Source organism: Mastigoproctus giganteus, chromosome 4 (genome assembly GCF_048544385.1).
Source record: "Mastigoproctus giganteus isolate SK-2022 chromosome 4, ASM4854438v1, whole genome shotgun sequence".
Taxonomy (NCBI): Eukaryota; Metazoa; Arthropoda; class Arachnida; order Uropygi; family Thelyphonidae; genus Mastigoproctus; species Mastigoproctus giganteus.
This window is the reverse complement of record NC_143578.1, coordinates 228,948,057-228,968,257: the sequence shown is the minus strand read 5'-3', so window position 1 is coordinate 228,968,257 and position 20,201 is coordinate 228,948,057. Positions and strand designations below refer to the sequence as shown.

The following is a 20,201-nucleotide window of genomic DNA, read 5'->3' as shown; positions in this document are numbered from 1 at the left end:
CCACTGCCACATTCACTGCAGTTGAAAGTCTGCCAGCCACAAAACACATAAGTAGACAATACAATGTCTTTATATATAAACATTAATGGTATCAAGACTTTTACCATATTAGACTAAAGCAGCGGTTCCCAACCGGTTGTTCGCGAACCCCTGAGGGTTCGCACTAAAAATTCTATAATGGTGTCTGCTTAGATTTACACAGGTATATTATTATAAACTACAAAATATAACAAATAATAAACAATAAAGTAAAATAAAATTAAATAAAAAGTAAAGAATTGCCAAAGAAAGAAAAACCACATCTCAATCAATTCCTTATAATTAGTTTACTATCTTACAGTATATCATGTTAAATAAATATGGTTTCTATACTAAATTTTTTTTTGATTCTCAAGGATCATTGTTATGTGCAGATACTTTTTCTTTTTTATAACCTATAGTACTTAATACCATGCATGGGTTGAAAAGTTGAAAGAAAATACTTGTTGACATTAGACTTGAACTTCTGTTGATTGTAATTTTCAGGAAATATATAAGGAGGGTTGTTCCAGAAAACAGAAATTGAATGAATAAACGAGGAAGAAGAAAAGTTGGTTCTGTGAGTTTGAACTTGGACAGTAAAAGGATGTTGACTTTTCATTCCATGGCTGAGTTAGTCAGTCTCAGACACAATAACTATATGGGTAGATGTAATCATTTACAGATGACACTAATATCATAATTTGGTTGAGTTTTTTTTTTGTTAGAGATGAGACATTAATTAACTTAACCGCCCTCTTTTGAACGGAATCTAGAAGCCTGAGAGAGATTTTGAGGGCACTGCCCCAGATGTGGGAACAATATTCTGTGGTAAGCCGGATTTGCGATTTCTACATAGTCAACAGCAGTTTGGAAGAAAATTAACGCCAAGAGAAAACCAAGTTTTTTAGATGCAGAGGAAGCAATATTTGTAAAGTGCTTTATTCCAAGAGAGAGAGAGAGAGAGATTAGAAGTCAGGGTAATCCCCAAAATTTTGCCTAGAACTCAGAGCGTCATCGAAGATAAACATAGGAGCAGAAGAATCCTTTTTGCGAGATATAAGACAGGACTGAGTTTTAGAAGGATTGAAATTAAGTTATCTTTGCTCCACTGGAGAATTACCTGGAGATCAGCATTTAAGGAAATGGTAGTGGATATTCGAGAAGTTGCAGCTGTTTGAGCAGGGAAAGGTTTCCCAAACTGGAAGGTGGAATGCAACATGCTATCGTGAGCAAAACGATGGATAGGATTTATACGTAAAGAGGCCTGTGCACTCTGGATTCATTCTGTATAAGTTATCATGTTGCACGGAGTGAAATGGAAAGTAAAAAAAAATAAATGACAGCTTTAATGTTAAATAGTAAAAACTTTACTATTTAACATTGAACCTGTCATTTATTTTATTTTGCTTTCCATTTCGCTCTGTGCAACATAATAACCTATACAGATGGATAGGATTTCCAGTCAAAGGAAGAAGGCCATTAATATAAAGAGGAAAATAGTAGGAGAAAGAACTGAATCTTCGGGAACACCAGCATTAGTGGAGAAGTAAGAAGACAGAAAGCAAGCTACCATTAACCAGTGCACTGTCAGAGATAAAACTGGATACCCTAATTAAAAAAAAAACAGCTGGCAAACCATAGGATGGAAGCTTATTTAGAAGACCTTTATGGCAAACACAAACGAAAGCCTTTGAGATGTCATGAGCAACTGCCTGTGAGCAACTTCACCGAACTTTTCCATTGAATTTGTCACTAGATGGGTAACATAAGCCAAAATATCACCAGTGGATCAACAGTGGTGGTTAATTGATTTCTTCATTACTTTAGAAAAAGTAGAAGTAATTGCAATGGGACAATAATGGATGGGAGGGATTTTTCACCCTTTTTTAGGAACTGGCTGGATATGAGCAAATTTCCAAGAAGGAAAAGCACCTTTGGAATAAGAAATTGAAAAAAGAAGACACAAAACAGGAGTAGGTTCAGGGGCACAGGTTTTGAGAATAAGTGGAGAAATACCATCAGGACCTGGAGCTTTCTTATCATCAGATTCATCCAAAATATGAATTCTGATATCCTTTTGACGGAAGACCACAGGAGACACTGAATGGAGTGTACTGGGAATGGTTTGAGGTGATTTACCAAGATCATCAATATTGATCATCAATAGGATGCTAGCAGGTCAGCTTTATCTTTGGCTGATGTGGCAACAGAACCATCTGGTTTTGACAGAGGTGGGCAAAAATTGCAGCCAATAGGTTTGGCAAGAGACCAGAATGCTCTGCTACCATTTGGACAAGAAGAAAGTTTTCTACTCTTAGCCTGTTCGAAATTTAGTTTAGACTGAATAATCACTGCTTTACAAAGCATAAATAGTACTTAATAATAATTTTTATTATTACGCAATGTCGCTTATAGAGGTGGGCAAAAATTGAAGCCAATAGGTTTGGCAAGAGACCAGAATGCTTGGCTACCATTTAAGTAGTATGAAATAAATAATAAGTAGTAGTATGAAAAACTACCATTTAAGTAGTATGAAAAGTAGTACTGGAAATATTTTATAATAAAAATTCAGAAATATTATACGATTTCAGAGAATATCGGCTTAGTGATTCGTTTTAAAAATATTATGTTGAAAGGGGTTCACTAAAAATTTTTTTATATTGAAAGGGGTTCGCGATAAAAAATATTATGTTGAAAGGAGTTCCTGAGTTAAAAAAGGTTGGGAACAGCTGGACTAAAGGAAAGCCTAAAGTGATTGTAGAGCCATTACATGAAGGTGCCTTGGTATTTCACTAGAAATAAAAAACACTTCCCTTCTGAACATTACTGTCTTTACTGTAAAAGACTAATATATTCTGTTTTAATAATTGTGCTAGCAAAGGGGACAGGGAGACAATTCAGTGCATGCCTTTCATTCTTTGGTATAAAATTACTTGATGGCAAATTAAAAGAATTTAAGAAGCTCCAAATCTCCAGTTAATATTGTAAAATGGCCTATTAATACTATTATTAGTGTTACTAAACCCTTTTCAGCTCATGTAGCTTTTGCTCTCAATTTAATAAATTTTAACATATTATAACCCCTACATAATATTAATTGTTTGCCATTACCCTTGCATGTACTGCATTTTGTTAAAAATAATTTTCTGTGGGATTAATTGTGAAATGAAATAAGAGATTAAATTTCATTATCAAAGTCATCTTTTATATGTACTTTTGTCTATAGAACTGGCAGTGATAATTCACAATATTTTGTTTGTAGTGAACTACAAAGTAGTATAATGGATGGCATCGATTTAATTGTATTTCATATTGTGACTGCTTTCAAGAATTGCCATGATATTGCACTACCTCGAATAAGTAATGCTTCATTAATAGAGAAGACTATTGTTACTTCTTCTCAGAAGATAACACAACCCAAACAGCACCGTTTCAAGGCTATTTGGCCTATCACTGGTGGGCAGGTAGGTACCCTGGTGTAGCAATCAGGCCGCTCCAGTTATGAAGTATAACTCCACAATATGAGAGATGCCTGAGGGTGTACAGAGTGATAAACTAGGAAATTAAATGCACAAGGAATAGGACTACGATTAGCATCACAATATTTTGTTTGTAGGGAACTACAAAGTACTGCAGAATGTCAGTTATTTAGAAGTCAGTTATCTGGAATAATTTGAAAGGCTGATTTTTCTTCTTCTTCTTTTTTATTAATGGTAGTATATGAGACAAATATTTATTATGCTACGAGATTATTTCTGTCTGTTTTTTTATGTTGTACATCTGGTGAAGTGTTGGATTAGAAATAATGGGCTTTCTTGGAAACTGTGAGTGATAGAATTTAGTCATCCACTTCATTGAACCAATTTTCCATGACATATTTTGTTCCCTTCATTTCATATTATGTTTAGTTTAGCTCCAGATTTGGTAAGAATAATACTTGCCCAGAACTATGTGATTTATTATTTTTCTCAGTTTTTTAATGGTACAAATGTCAAAGAAAAGAAACAGCACTGAAATGGGCAGAAAAACAGGAATAATGTGATATAATCAAATTGATATTATTAAGGAACTTGAGAGCTTTTGCAGCAAAAAAAAACAAAAAAAGCCACAACAAACTAAACAAAAAACAACTGAACATTTTAAAAAATTACTTTTTAAAATTTTTTTCCACATAAAATTTTGCAGTAAAATACCAATCCGAATTGGGGGCTTAGAGGAGAACAGGCATTCTGTGTGTTATCAGACACTCAGTCTAAACACTGATGGATCCAATATCTTTCTATTTTAGAAGATTTAGGAAAAGTCTGGTTGGCCTACCTGCTTAAAATCCACTCATGCACACCTTCTCGATGGTAAGCCCTGTTACGTCACTTTGGTGGCAACGAATATGTAGAGTGGTTCCCTTCAAGATGACTGGTCAGCGTGAAGAGAAAAAGACCAAACCCTACAGCACATGACAACACAACAAAATAAATGGCCCTCAGTCCCCAGTGGTTTTTAATCACTCCCCCTCTTAAGGCAGTGAGATGGTCAGAGTGGAAGCAGAGGGTGCTAAGAATCTCTAAATACAACCGGGGTGATATGCACAGAAACTGAACTTGGCCTGTTAAAATGTAACATCACTCATCGGTGAAGACAGGATATTAGAGCTGGAAAAGGAATTAGAAAATGTGAATTGGAATATCATCGACTTGGCTGAAACAAGAAGAAGAAATTAATCCCTTATATAAGTTTAACAAGTGGAAATCTGCTGTACAACAATGGAAACAGTGAAGTGGCTTTCTGGTCCATAAAGATACAAAAAACATTTTAGAATTCAAAAGTACATCAAGCATTTCAAGACTACTCAGGATTTCTAAGAGGTACAAACTAAAGGTTATAATGATATATGCACCAACATCAAGCCATGATAATGAAGAGGTTGAAGAAATGTACATGGAAATTGAGAGACTTCTATATGAACAGAAAACTCACTACACCATTATTATGGGCGACTTCAATGCTAAGGTTGGAAAGAGACAAAACAGTGCAGAAAGGGAAACTATAGGAAATTTTGGAATTGATGAAAAATGAAAGAGGTGAAAGACTTGTGGAATTTGCAGAATCAAGAGGAATGTCAGTAATGAACACTTTTTTCAAAAAAAGGGTGAGCAGAAAGTGAACATGGAAGAGCCCAAATGGATTGACAACTAATGATACAGACTTCATCCTCATGAATGATACAGACTTCATCCTCATGCTACCTCCTTTATTAGACTAGACAAAGATAGTAGCAAATTGAAAATTGAGAAAGGAGTTCAACAAGGGGAGACAATATCTCCGAAGTTGTTTACTGCTGCCCTTGAAGCAGCTTTCAGAAGAGTGAAGTGGTCACAGAAAGGAGTCAACATGAATGGAGAGTACCTAAGCCATTTACGATTTTCAGATGACATTGTGATCATAAGCCACAATCCCAAAGAATTAACAGGAAAATCTTAATCAGTTATGCGGAGTTAGTAAGGATTTCGGACTAAAGATGAATATGGCTAAAACAAAAGTAATGATGAACAAGTATGCCACAGAAAGGGATATAATCATTGAAGGAGCAGTAATTGAAAAGGTGGATTCATATACTCATCTGGGACAAGCCATTAACTGTAATAATGATAAATGGCTGGAAGTCAAGAAAAGAATAAATTTCGGATAGATAGCATCAGGAAATATAGTCACGTACCGAAGAGCAATATCCCAGTTTGTCTGAAACGTAAAATAATGAACCAATGTACACTCCCCACTATGACTTATGGAAGTGAAACTTGAGCACTCACCAAAAGAATGGAAGAGAAGCTGAAACCCACACAGTGAAGAATGGAATGAATTATATTAGGAATCAGACTCTTAGATATGGATTAGGCAGCAAACACAAATAAAGGACATTCTTATCAAAACTAAAGAACTGAACATAGTTCGAAGACATGATGACAGATGGACTAAGAAGATAAAAGAATGGTACCTAAGAGGAGTTAATAGAAAACCTGGAAGACAACAACGAAGATGGACAGATGAAATTCACGAGGTTGTGGGTAGTAATTGGATGGCCATTGCACAAAACAGAAGGAAGTGAAAAGTTGCCGGAGAGGCCTTCAGCGGATTGAAAATGGCTGATGATGATGACGATGACATATCCGAATATACATACATATGTAAATGGGTGAATTTTTATGTATAAATTATTATTATTTTTAAATTAAATAAATTTGGTTTTTTTCAGGCAATTTAGTCTTTCTTTTACCTTAATACATTATAATATAATTTATTTAAATGTTACCTTTCCTTCAATTATTCAGAAATTTTTCCTATCCAGAACAGGTCTGACATTAATTATTCCGGATAACTGACACTCTACTGTAGTATAATGGATGACATTGATTTAATTGTATCTCATATTGCAACTGCCTTAACATATTACCATGATATTGCACTACCTCAAATAAGTAACGATTCACTAATAGAGAAGACTATTGTTACTTATTTTCAGCGGGTGTCACAACCAAGACGGCACTCTTTCAAGGCTTACTGGCCTTGAAACAGTACCATTGGTGAATGGGTAGGTACCCTGGCGTTGCAATCATGCCAATCCAGTTATGAAGTATAACATATTGTGAATTATCACTGCCAGTTCTATAGTGGATTACCAATTGTAGACCTATGCCTTGTTGTGTGATTATTTCCTTAGTTTATCACTATGTACACCATCAGGCATCTCTCATATTGTGGAGTTATACTTCATAACTGAGTTTCCATGACTGTGACACTGGGGCACCTACCTGCCCACCGATGACAGGCCAATAAGCCTTGAAACGGTGCCGTCTGGGTGGTGGTATCCGCCATGAATAAGCAACAATAGTCTTCTCTATTAGTGAATCATTACTTATTCGAGGTAGTGCAATATCATGGTAACTCGTTTTGAAGGCAGTCACAATATAAGATGCAATTAAATCGATGCCATCCATTATATTACAGGTAACCCTCGCATAATACAGTTATTAGGTTCCTGTAAAATGTCGTGTTGTGCAAAACAGTGTTATACGGGACTAAGAAAAAGTACAAAAGGGGGATTCCAAAAGCTAACAAAAATACACTATTTCGTTAACAAAATGTTAACAAAAATACGCCATTCCAGATTTCGTGTATCTTCTACTCCCTTTAAAAAATCAGTAATCTGGGTTTATTTGTTTGCTTTTGCTTGATAAATCTTTATGAATTTCATCGTATGGAACTAAGCATTTTTGAAGCTCCCTTTTGAACTTTGGGCTCTTTTCAATTAAGAATCTACATTCAAAACATAAGGTTATAATTGCTCGGCTAACTTTATGCCTTCCCTATGCTTTTTAGTGTAAAATTTGGAAGTTTAGAATTTTGATCTACAATATCATCATCTGAATTGATTTTATGTCCGATGCCATTTGCACCAAATCTGCTACGCTGGCTTCTCTTTCTAGAAGTAATTCTTGAACATCTTCAGTAATCATATCTTTTTTTTTTTTTTTTTTTTAGGAGCATTGGCATCGAAGGCCATGTTACTCTGTATATATTGTCTATAAATTGCGTGTCCTGAGGTCGATTTTCTGTTTTGCTGGATGAAATACCTGAATTTCTGGGAGAAAAACCACACTACCCTTGCCCCAGACCGACTAACTTAGCCACATTGTGAAAAAGACCCATAAAAATTCCTCCTTTTATTGACGGGATTCAAACTCGGGTGTTTTCCAGCCGGTGTGGGGAGGAGGGCGATTCTATGCTACTCACGAGGGCTTCAGTAGCCATATCATCAAATCCTTACCCTCCTACTGATGTAGCTTGTTTGTTTGTTTGTTTATTTGGTTTTTAGGAGCATTAGCAACTAAGGCCATATTGCTCCGGGATATTCGGTGGTCATTCCCTGACCTTTCCGCATCCTCCGTATTTGGTGGTGACGGGCTCGAACTCGGGTCTAATCAAGAAGCATGTGCTACACACTGCTGCTCCTTCCCACCTGGCTATGGAGGCGCCTCCCTACCAATGTAGCAAGTTCTACTATTGCACCAATTCTATTTTCTGCCCGTTCAATCATATTTCCTGAATGAATTGACACTGGCCATACATTAGCATTAGTAGAGGCATATGATGCAAGAAAGCAAGCTTATGTAGCATCAGCCAAAAAAAAAAACACTCCCATTTCACCCCTCCATTCGTTCGAAATACCTGTCCAGCTGAGCCTTAAATTTATTTAGGCTATCAACTTCCACAACAAGGGATGGAAGGCCGTTCCACTAACCAACTACCCGCTGGCTAAAGGCAAATTTCAGCATATCTATCCTACATCTGTCTTTCCATTTTTCCAACAAGCACTGTTAACAGTTTTACTTCTTTCAGCGATAAAGCTACGATTCTGATACAGTCCACAACTGAGAAATGTTTCCATGCCCCCATTACTTCAATAGATTCAGAATAAATTTTTTCCAAAATCCATTGTAACGATTTTCTGATATTATAAGTTTTAAAGGTGGTTATAATGTCTTGATCTAATGGCGGAATGAAAGAAGTTGTATTAACCCAGTACAACTGTAGCAACAGGAACATAACTTCAATGTTTGGATGACTTAAATATTTTGGATGGCCTTGTGTGCTATCCAATAGTAATAAAACTTTCAAATCTAGATTTTTCCACAAGTTCAATAGCACAGAATGTAATACAGGAATTTCCCAACAAAATAAAACACAGGGATTTCTCAATAATTTTATTCACTAGCAAGTCAAAAGCGGGGATTCAAAAAAGGGTGGAAATGTTAAAAAATTACATCCAACATAATAGCAGGGTCCCCCCTCAGCACAAAAGCTCAAAAATACCATGTTATGCGAGGTTTACTGAAATTCTCTAACCGTGTTATACAAGTACCATGTTGGATTGCTGCAATTTATCAATCGTGTTAGAGCAAAACCATGTTGTAGAAGTACTGTGTTATACGAGGGTTACCTGTACTTTGTAGGTCACTACAAACAAAATATTGTGAATTATCACTGCCAGTTGTATAGTGAATTGCCAATCGTAGTCCTATGCCTAGTGCAATTATTTTCGTACTTTTATTGTATAACTTTTCACATCAACCAACAATTATCTTCAAAATTATTATCATTTATACCAATCAATCTGTTTAATCAAGGCGAGTGACAATCTGATTTTTAACAAGAATAACAAAGCTTAAAGCATTTACCTGCTCTCACAGGGATTTAAGGCAGATTCACGTGTTCTTTCAATTATGAAGAAAGCTTCTGCAAACCTTTTAACTCTCTGAAAATGTCGCTCTTTGGATAAATGTTGTCTAATTTTTTCCCGGCCTACTACAATTTCCAGAAATTGATGCCATATAAGAATAAGAGCACCACAGAGCTGAGCAATATCACTATTTGCACTCACCAATAAATCTTCTTCTGTTTCCATATCCTGCAAAATAATTTAATTTTGGATTTATATTGTCATTAAAAGTAGAATTTCATGTTAGATCCCTTTTTTAAACTGCTGGAAAGCAAATAAAAAAAAAATCATACTATTTTATTAAGCAAGCATTTTTATATAGCACAGTTTCAAATTTTAATTTTTTGGATTTAAATTTCCTTTTCAAATTTAAATAAAAATAAGGTTAATTCTAGTCAAACCTCATATCCAAAATGATTGTATACCAGATGTAACTGATGTTTTTTGTTACTTATTGTTAACCACTTCTGATGGATCAAAAACAACAAACTTTTGACACCTAACCCTTGTTTCTCATCTTTCTCACTGCTATAAGTCTAATTCATATTATCAACATCCATAAGAACTGCTTGTTCAAGAAATTTTTGAAATCAAAAATACTTAATGCAAAAAGGAAGAGAACTGTAATTGCATATACAACTGAAGTGCTGTAAATGCAGTTTTAAATAAAAACTAAATAAATTGGTGTCATACTCCAGCCTTTCAGTTATTAATTTACTTCATTTGATATTCAATGATAATTCTGATAATAGAAATTTACATGAAAACTATCAGAAATGGACCTGTATAATGCATATAATTTATAAAATGTTGAGTTCTCACACTAGTTTGTCTGCCATTGGGTGTGAAAAATAAAACATACCTTGCCTCCCATCTGAAGGTAACTAACTCCATCCAAATTCACCCACCATCCCAGAGAGAGAGAGAGGGAATCAAAAAACAAAAATTTCTATTAGAATGGGATTTCATTTAAGATCTCTTTACCAAAAAAAGGCAAATGAGAATTAAAAAAAATTTTTTTTTTTTGAAATATTTCAGTATGGCGACCACATTTTGGAAAGTACTTATGAAAGTATACAATTGCTTGCTGCGTTGTAAAATTTAAAAAAAAAAGTTACCGTTACCGAAAAGTCAATAAAATCATTATATAAAGAAGGTATTTGTACATCATTTTGTCAAGAACAAAGTCTCAGTGAATGAAAAAAAACAAAGGGCAGAAGATTCAATACTCCTTAAACCCCACTACAGATCTGAGCAGTTGAGCTTCTGTGCTTTGACAACTTAATAACAAAGTACTTAAAAATTAAAAGTTCAGTCTTTGACACTAGAAGTCCTAGGGAGCAAGTTTGGGAGACAAGGATTTGATTATTGGCCAGCACCTATTGGCAGACAGGGTGCCTTTGAAAATCATCTGTATGTGATTCAGTTCTGTATGTGATCTTCAGTTCAGTCTTTGAAAGTAAAAACTAAGAAAGAGGCCTCAAATCAAGCTGTTAACCCAACAAAAGTGCCAGCTGCAGAAATGAAAGGCTTAGAAAGCAAAAACATATTTTGTGTGTGTGTGTGTGTGTGTGTGTGTGTGTGTGTGTGTGTGTGTGTGTGTGTGTGTGTGTGTGTGTGTGTTTAAAACAACTGATGCAAAATTTAAAGTTTTTGTTTCAAGCTTAGTAAAATAACATGTTCAGGCAGCCTTTTGAAAAGATGCTGTATATTCTCCCTTCACATCAATATACATGCTTCATACTGCTAGCAGATCCTGAGATGTTTAGAATGTCTATTACATGATGCAATTTTTGTAACTGTTTGCAATCACAGAATGCTTTGCAAGATCTTTTGAATAAATTTAGCTATGTTTTTACAAGGTGCTGGTCCAAAAGTTATGAGAATGGTAATATAACAATGCCACAAATAATAGTATAAATTTTTCCAGATAGATGGTGAATGAGCATACTTTTGCAGTAACTTTCCTCATCAAACACCATCCTTTGTTGTTAGCCATGCATGCAATACTGCCAGGTGAAAACATGCACAGCATGTGATCATTTTTGACTTGAGTTGTTCAAACAATAAAAGGCAACCACTGGAAAAGATGCTTTATCAAAATCACATACAGATGATTTTCAAAGGCACCCTGTCTGCCAATAGGTGCTGGCCAATAATCAAATCCTTGTCTCCCAAAACTTGCTCCCTAGGACTTCTAGTGGCAAAGACTGAACTGAAGCTAAAAAGAATGATTTAATCTTTCTTTTGAGCTTGGAGAATCAAATATTGCACTCTCAAAGTCTCTCTTGGAGATTCAAAAATTTTGGTCTTGGAGAGTCAGCAAAAATTGCAGAAGACATTTAACAACGAAAATAGCAGGAGATAATCAAAGACAAAAATTGCAGGAGATAGAGGCATGTCTGACAAAAGAAAAGTAGTTAAGTTAAAGGAACCTTTATTTATAAATGCTTAACTTTTAGCACCTCGTACACAGAAAAGTTCTCTCTGTCAACTATTAATTAATCCTGCAATATCCTTTCCATCATTTTGTTTAACTTCAATGACTTAAATCCATATCTCACTTCTACATAATCCAGTAAAATGTTTGTGAGTGACATCTCTGCAATCATTACAGAGTTCTCATTGATGATGATACTGGACTGCTCTGATATATTCTGCTTTTAAATCAGGTAACTTTTCACATTCTTTGGATGGCTTACAAACAGAATGTAAGGATTCAGAGCTTTGTGCCCAACTTCTCTCCCCATGAGAGGGCAACTGATGCATGCAACAACCCAAAGATTAATAATAGATATGGCCAGATGCATGATCATATTACTGGACTATTCTTCTTTGAAACCACCATTAAATTCGAAAATTATTTGGCCATTTTGGAGCAGTAAGTAGTCCTGCAAGTGATATTATTTCCATGTGACATTTACAAATGGCAACACATAGCTCTTCTCTGATCAAAGAAATATTGACAGAATTTTTTTCTATGCAACACATGATATTTTTATTATATGTCACATTTATTAACACAGTTCTGAGTTAGGGGTTGCTCACTTCAATATGAACACACACTTTTTAGCATTAACAGTGGAAAATGATGCAAGAAAGCAAGCTTATACAGTATCAGCCATAAATATAATGAATTTATACTTTAACGAATAAAGAACACTTTTAGTTAGGAGTGATTTTAGACTTAAAATACACATGATTCAATACTTTTTGGATAACAAATGGAAGAATGGTAGGAGTATACTTTCAATACATATTATTAAAATAAACATTTTTGGATTAGCTAAGAATTTTTGAAGATGTTAACTACAAAAACATACCTTGGCTGTGAACACTTCATCTCTAGCAGCTATAACAGTATCATTCTTGATGTGTTTATAACACTCCTAAAATAAAATAAATAGCTAAATCCAAAAAACAGCACACTACATGATATTTAGAGTCATCTACATGCTTATTTGAATTAACCTGAACCAAAATATCAAAAAAATATATTTTTCTCACTAACAAATTGTGGCTAAAGCACTCTCTTCCAGCTGAATTTGCCATGAAATAAGGTTTAACTCTAAAAATAAGTTGGTTTAACTCTAAAAATAAATAAAAATGGATATCTCAGAGTGGTTCTTCTCTCTGAGAAATATCTGTTCATGCAAATAAGTTTGATTTTTTTGCAATTTATTACTACAGAGGTCTCAGTACTTCATTTTCAGACTTCTGTCATATAATTCATTGTATAAAATGCTGATCAAAGATTCTATCATTTTCTCTTTCAAATTCCTGGGCTAATGCTTCTATAACTGACTGCAGAAAGACAGAAACTTGAATAATCTGTTGTGGAACCAAGAATGCAAAGGAGGTATCCATCAAAATTATACTTTAGAGGACATTCTCAAATTATTATTTCAAATGTTACTGAGCTTGTTGCTCATAACCACTTTTGTTTATGTCTGTAGGAGTGTGTATTCATGGACAATTCACAGGTTGGGCAGGCTCAAAAACCCTACTTCCCTTGGCTGAGATTGGCTAATAACAGCTTCGACTGAAGAAGACTGTCATTATCTTCTTTAGTCGAAGAAGACTTTAGTACCACAGATAATGTTAGAGGTCAAGGCTACATATGAGAAAGCACTAGCCAAGAAATAAAAAATGGGGAAAAGGAATTTTTCAAAAAAAAAGAATCAGACTGGACCCTTGTGCACTTGGTGTGAGAAAGTCTTAGACAATCCAACTGATGTTGCAGACGAACTGAACAGGTAATTTGCTTCTATCTTTACTGAAGAAAGTTCCTTCATGCTGAGAAAAGTTGCTGTGCAAGTGAGACCGAGTCATATGAAATTAGTGATTTCGAAATTACAGATGACTGTTTATTAGAAAAACTTTTGGGTACAGAGGCACAAGTAAGGCTCCTGGGGTAGATGGCATATACCCAGTAATTTTAAGGGAGGCTGCCAGGGAGTGTATTTAACCATTGAAGTTAATTATGAGGACATCTTTGAACTCGGGAGAGATTCCTTTGGATTGAAGAAGTGCCAACATATCACCAATATATAAACATGGTTCTAAGAGTAAGGTTGGAACTACAAACGAGTTAGTCTGACTTTAGTGGTAGGGAAAATCTTAGAAACAATGATTAAGAGTGCAATCCAGGGAGATTTAGATAGATATGTCATTTTGAAAGCACACAATGGTTATTTTCAGGGAAAATCATGTTTATCTATTTTGACACAGTTATTCATGAACAGGATGTAAGGAACAATTTCGACATAGTTTATTTGGATTTTAGCAAGGCATTTGACACAGTCCCTCATAAGAAATTATTGTATAAGCTCTTTTGAAAAAAATCTAGGATGGATTGCTGGGTGGCTACAGGGCAGAAGGCAGAGGATTGAAATTAATGGATAGTCTTCAGATTAGTGTAAATTCCAAAGTGGAGTCCCCTAGGGTTTGGTTCTTGAACCACTGTTGTTTCTGATTTGCATAAACTACACAGACAATGGGATAGAAGGCGTGATGTCAAAATTTGCAGATGACAAAGCTTGGTAGAGTAATTAGTGATCAGTACCAAGAAGCACCCCTTCAGGATGACTTGAACAGGCAGCAAGAATGGTCAGAAAAGTGGCAGCTATATTTTAATGCTGCTAAACAAGGTCTTTCACTTGGGGAATAGCAATCCCAAAATAAATTATACACTTGAGGGGAGGGGGGACAAAATTACATTTTCTTGTCTGGCGCTGTCATTTTTAATTTTAAAATTATATTTTAAACCTACTCCTTAAGCTCTTTCCAATGGTGTATAATAAGCTATGGGTTGTCGACATTTTTTGTCACCCCCCCCCCCCCACATTTGCCTTCCCATTTCTCAGACAAATTTTTGTCAACAATAATCAATATGGCATTATGTTGGCCCACATAATGTATAAACCCATGCAAAATTTCAAATCAATAGACTGAGTGGTTCCAGAGATACAATGCTGTGACACAGGAATGGACAGACAGACAGACAGACAACCAAATGACATTATAAGGGTCCTTTGTAGACTTCGGACCCTAAAAAATTGTAAAAATGAAAACTTTAACATAAATACATTTAAATGTGCTTCATTTTTCTTATATTGACTGGGTTGTCCAAATTTAAAAAAAAGTTGTTTTAAAAAAAATCAAATTATAATTTTTTAAAAAGTTGTAAAATTTGGAAAAAAATTTGACTAAAATTAAAAAAATTCTTAAAAAACTAATTGTAACTTAAATTTTCAATATAATACCATCTTTCTATTTATGTTTTATTTTATTCAATTTCATAAATTTTTGAATTTGAATTCCAGAGAATTTTGGCTTTCGTAAGTCAAAATCAAACGGTGACAGCTGACAGGTGCAATCTCCTCCTCTAATTTTAAAATCTATTATAAACTGTGTCTACAATTACTTAAAAATACTGATAAGAGATGGAAGCACTTACTGGGTGAGTGCTTCCTGCACTCATCCAATTACTACACTTACTTTGAAATTAACTGGAAAAGGAGTACTACATGATTATTTATCACATGAGAATGAATTAACAAAGCCACACTAATATATATTGTGATAGATTAAGTTGTTTTTACTGAAATGATGCAATTAAACTGAAAACACCTCAACACCAATGCTTAACACTTTTGCTGCTGGCTTTTTTCTGATGACCTTTTTTAACCCATGATTGAAAACAATCCAACTGAGTCAATCTGGACTGGAGAGGGCCAACAGAGGCATTTTTGGGCTTTCTTGTCACTATGACTGAATTAGACAGCCTCCAGGTTGCTTGACAAAAATATCCACTTTTCTTCTGTCAAATTGGAAAAGAAAGTTCTAAAAGTAGAGTGGTTTCCCTCCAAAAGGCCAAAGCTATATATTTGCATAATGAAGCAGTGAATGAGTTAAACAATTTGGTGGTTTCAGGAATATTGTCAAGCCTACAGAGGAGGTTAGAAAATAGTTGGCGTCAAAAGTTAATTACAATAAATAACCATTGAGTCATCATGTCTATATAGCTGAAATGCAATGAATAATAATAACAGCTGCCATCAGATGTTAATTACAATCATTGTCAATTACATGGATTGTCTAATTTACAATGATATTATTGTTAACATGGCAATGTTAAATAACATACAGGGTTAGTTACTCTTTAATATCAAATATCAATTACTTAGCTTATGCAATTTTCGGTATTATTGTTAATATGACCATGGTGGTAACACTAAAAGTTACTCTTTTAGACAGATTGGGGTGGGGGACATAAGGGTTAGAAATAGCTTTTATTTATAGTTAGAAATTAAATAATTTAAGCCACCATTTGTCTTATTTCAAATTTAATTTTTAAATTTTTCTTGAATCCATCCCCATATATAATCAAATGCAATACACTATACAGTACAATAGCACAACTGAAATGTTTTATCTATCTCAATGATTGTAATCTTTTCTTGAAGTTTACTTTTATATCTTGAAATAACATAACATTGAGAATCCTATAATACTCAGAATAACTGGTTTTAAAATAGTTCAAACTGCTAAACAAAATATTCATTAGCAGCAGAAAAATGATAGGGTACCAGGGAGTGAATCCCTCCCCATTAAGATAGAACATAAGAATAACACAAGCAAAGATCACAGCATATAAATAACTTAAACAAAGAAGCACTTTACCAAAATCTAGTTACCAAGTGAGTACAATCTTAATACCGGAAATAATGGCCGTGTTACATCCTTCATTTTAAATATAAAAATTAATTTAATATAAAAAAATTAAGGTGCCACAGTAACATTTTATGAGTGAAAACCAAAATGAAAACAAAGGCTTACTTTTGCAAACTCACTGAGATTTTCCAAATTACTTGGACAATCTGAAGATTCTATATGGGAAAAAAAAAGGAGGGGATAAATATATAATATTACGCAGATAAGTAAATTATGTAATACAGAAATTCTAAATAATACCTAAAAAGAAAAATAACTACTCAAATAGCTGATTAAAATTTCTATATTCACTGCTTTTGGGAGCACCAGATACAGAACTGCCGATTAAATAAGAAAGCTAAAGTTCAATTTCATATGCAGAACTTGAACTTATTCCTCAGATAGCTTTATAATGGTCAGTCAGTCAGTCATAACACAAATGACTCGAGCAGAGGAGACACAGAACTGCTATTTAATCCTTGTGCATTTGGACTGTATTCATATATCTAGCCATATGCCGTTAAAAAGACCCCAATTTTAAAAATTTGATAGCACATTTCACCATAAAAAATGAAAATTTCTTATCTTGTTTTCTTGGTAAGTAATACATCTAGCTTGCAAGCACTAAATTATCTTATTCACAACTGTGTAGTTTTTTTTCTTTAAAAAGTTACATTTATTCAATGTTGTTTTGATTTTATACTAGTTTTTAGAAGTTCATAATGTGGCTGCAAGAGGATATTTTTCTTTTGATTTTTGATACCAAATATGCCTCCAAGGTACTATAAGTCTAGGGAAAGTAGTAGAACTGTCATAAAAAGTTTTTCCAAAAAATAATCCATTGAGTAGTGATCACAATTTCCTTGTGAGAAAGCAATTAGTCCGCAGATTTCTAATGTAACTGGCACATATAATTTTCCTTGAAATTTTGTTACTAGGTCATATTCATCGCCAAGATTCCCATCATCAAGAAACATACTGATTTGGGGGTTGTTTTTGATCCTAAGCTCTGCTTCGGTAACCACATGGAAAAGCTGCTCACCCAGGCAGCTCGACTCCGATGGATGGCCAAGCAGCATTTGCATTATATTAATGAAGATATATAAAAAGCACAGTATACTCTCTGCTCCTATATGCTGCAGAAGTATGGGCATCTGCTGCCCCTAGCACAATTCAACCATTCTTTTCTACTGAGTTTTGGCTCTTAAAATGGGCCATAAACAAACAAACTTCCTCCACAGTTAAGGACAACTGAAATGGCCAGTTTGATAAAAATTCACAGGCTTCTCACACTGATTAGGGTGAAATGCCTTACCACAACTGTAAAAATGATCACTGGCGAGATCTCGGCACCAATCATTCTGGGACCTGTGCTCTTGGAGAGTTCCTCAGAGCAACTCCAACTCTGTGCCCACATCTCAGCTATCTCCACCTATCCGATAGGTTTCTGCCACATCAGCTACTTTCATGTGCCCAGTCTTTGGATGCTGACCTTAATAAGTTTTCTTGTGATAAGGAGTACAGACGCCGCATCCTTAAATTGTACTTCCCTGTCCCTGATCCTTCTCCTTGAAGCTCGCCTTAATGCCGCAATCCAGCAATATGACATGAAGGTGGCTTACCAACCAACCTTGCAGTTTTCCACCTACATATTCTTTGTACATTGTGATGTTTATAATTGTATTATACTTTGAGTGTTGAGCTGTATATTTACTTTTATTCGTTCACATATGCATTTTTAACCCCTGGCCTTGTGGCCGTGAAGGGCTTATTGCAATGTATCCATTGTATTACTATTATTATTGCAATAAATATTTCTATATACATATTAAAGAAAAATTTTATAAAAATATGGATTTCAAAAAAAGAAAAAAGAAACCCAAAAAAAAAAAGCACCTGTTATGAATAATATACTCATTTTATTTTTTTTCTCACAACATAGAACGAATGCAAAGTTTTTTTTCCTGATACAATTTTGACAGTTTGTACTGTGGTTGATCTATTTTAAATAGAGAAAATACATATAAAAAGTTTTTATAGTGATTTCTTTTTAAATACAACCTATAAGGACTACTTTCTTTTTTTTTTGCAAAATACTTAAAGTGGTCATGAAGTTTTCAATTTGACATCAGTTTTTTGGCAGTTTATTTTCAAAAAAAAAAAAAAAGCTATGAGTCGCATGCCTTTCTCTTTTTGCACACAACATAGAATGGATGCAGGGTACCATCTGCTTCTGAATCAACCACAATGCCAAGTTCTTCACAGACATCACATTTCATAACATTTAAACAATGTCAGTTCCTCAGTAAAATGTAAATATATCTTTTGTATATAACTTTAAAAAAAGTAACCGTGAAAAACATGAAACAAATGACTTAGTGAACTAATTGTATTTGAAACATGGGAAGGTCTTGCATTACAAAGAAGTTCAAAACTAAGTTTTCACATTGCACAGTAAATCAAAAAGTTTCAGTGCACTTTTAGTACAATTTGCACACAGGTGTTTTAATTTCAAAAGAGAGAAAGGGGAACAGAAGCTATTTCCCAAAAGAGATATTGTTCCCGCTGTGTTTTTTCTGGCGAGAATACAAAACAGCACCTTAACTAAGAGAAAGGCTTAAGGAAGTGTATATCTGTTAACTCTTAAATGTCAAAAAACTTTTTTTTTTTATTTAACAACTTCAAGCTTTAGCTGAATGCTCTGAAACTGCATTCTAGCACTCTCTGAATGCTATTTCTAGCTTTCTTATGATATAAGCAATGCTCATATCATAAGAAAATTTTGATATGAGCATTTGTTTACCTTTACCTTTGCTCTTTTACAGACTTTACACATTATAGATTATCAGATAAGCAATGCTTATATCATAATCTGCTACCTTGGATTGATAATATAACTCCTCACAAATAAAAATTATTTAAACCTTAAATATTTTACTTCTGCAAATTTCAGTTGATGGAATAATGCAGTTTTGATCTCAAAATAAATTCAAATATAGAAAAACACTGTTTTGAAATATGAGTATGGTGGTGTTCCATCTTTTAAAAAATTCTTCTTTGGAACAGGATCTAAAGGATAGCTGTCATTTTCTCCTGTAAATAATGAATAGTCAACAATTAAATGTTGAATCAATTGTAAATGAGAACAACTCCTGCAGGGTTGGTCATTTCTGTGCACCTAATCTTATCTTTATCAAGAATGACTTCTTTTCTATCTGTTTTCATGCTGGATTGTCATGGTGCAGTTTTGGTTTGATTTATCAAAGTTTGTTCAGAGTTTATTTTGTCATAATTGCTGTCACTGTTTCTTTTCACTGGTGTAATGACACATTTGTAGTCTGTATGGTATTTGTAAATTTGAGTTAGGTTAGCAAGGATTGGAGCCTCTTTTGCCACACGCTCAGCTTGTTTGTTTATTTTGATTCCTATGTGTCCTGAAATCAGACACAATTTTGATTATTTAGTTTTGTCACTCAATTTTCTTGCAATGTGTGTCTTGAATGTAGACTGGGTGAAAACAATTCCTAATCTTTTGTTGATTAGACTGTATTTATACAAAGGGTACTAGGAAAGTTTTGCAATACAGCTTTGTTTATTTAATTTTTTCAAAGTAACTTCCTCTACATTCAATACACCTCTCCATCCTCCGAAACCAATCTTTAAACCAGTTCTGCCAAGTTTCACTAGGGAG

At 34.3% G+C, this 20,201-nt stretch overlaps 1 protein-coding gene across 1 annotated transcript in view; it reads right to left on the bottom strand.

Annotated features, from left to right (window-relative positions):
• LOC150087465 (protein FAM135A) overlaps nucleotides 1-20,201 on the bottom strand; it is a 331,998-nt gene that overhangs the window by 183,985 nt on the left and 127,812 nt on the right. Inside the window, exons 8-10 of the mRNA XM_090372497.1 lie at nucleotides 16,637-16,686; nucleotides 12,619-12,684; nucleotides 9,255-9,484 (exon numbers count right to left, since the gene is read on the bottom strand). Coding sequence (XP_090228623.1) covers nucleotides 9,255-9,484; nucleotides 12,619-12,684; nucleotides 16,637-16,686 — 346 coding nt within the window. The remainder of the gene's footprint in view (nucleotides 1-9,254; nucleotides 9,485-12,618; nucleotides 12,685-16,636; nucleotides 16,687-20,201) is intronic.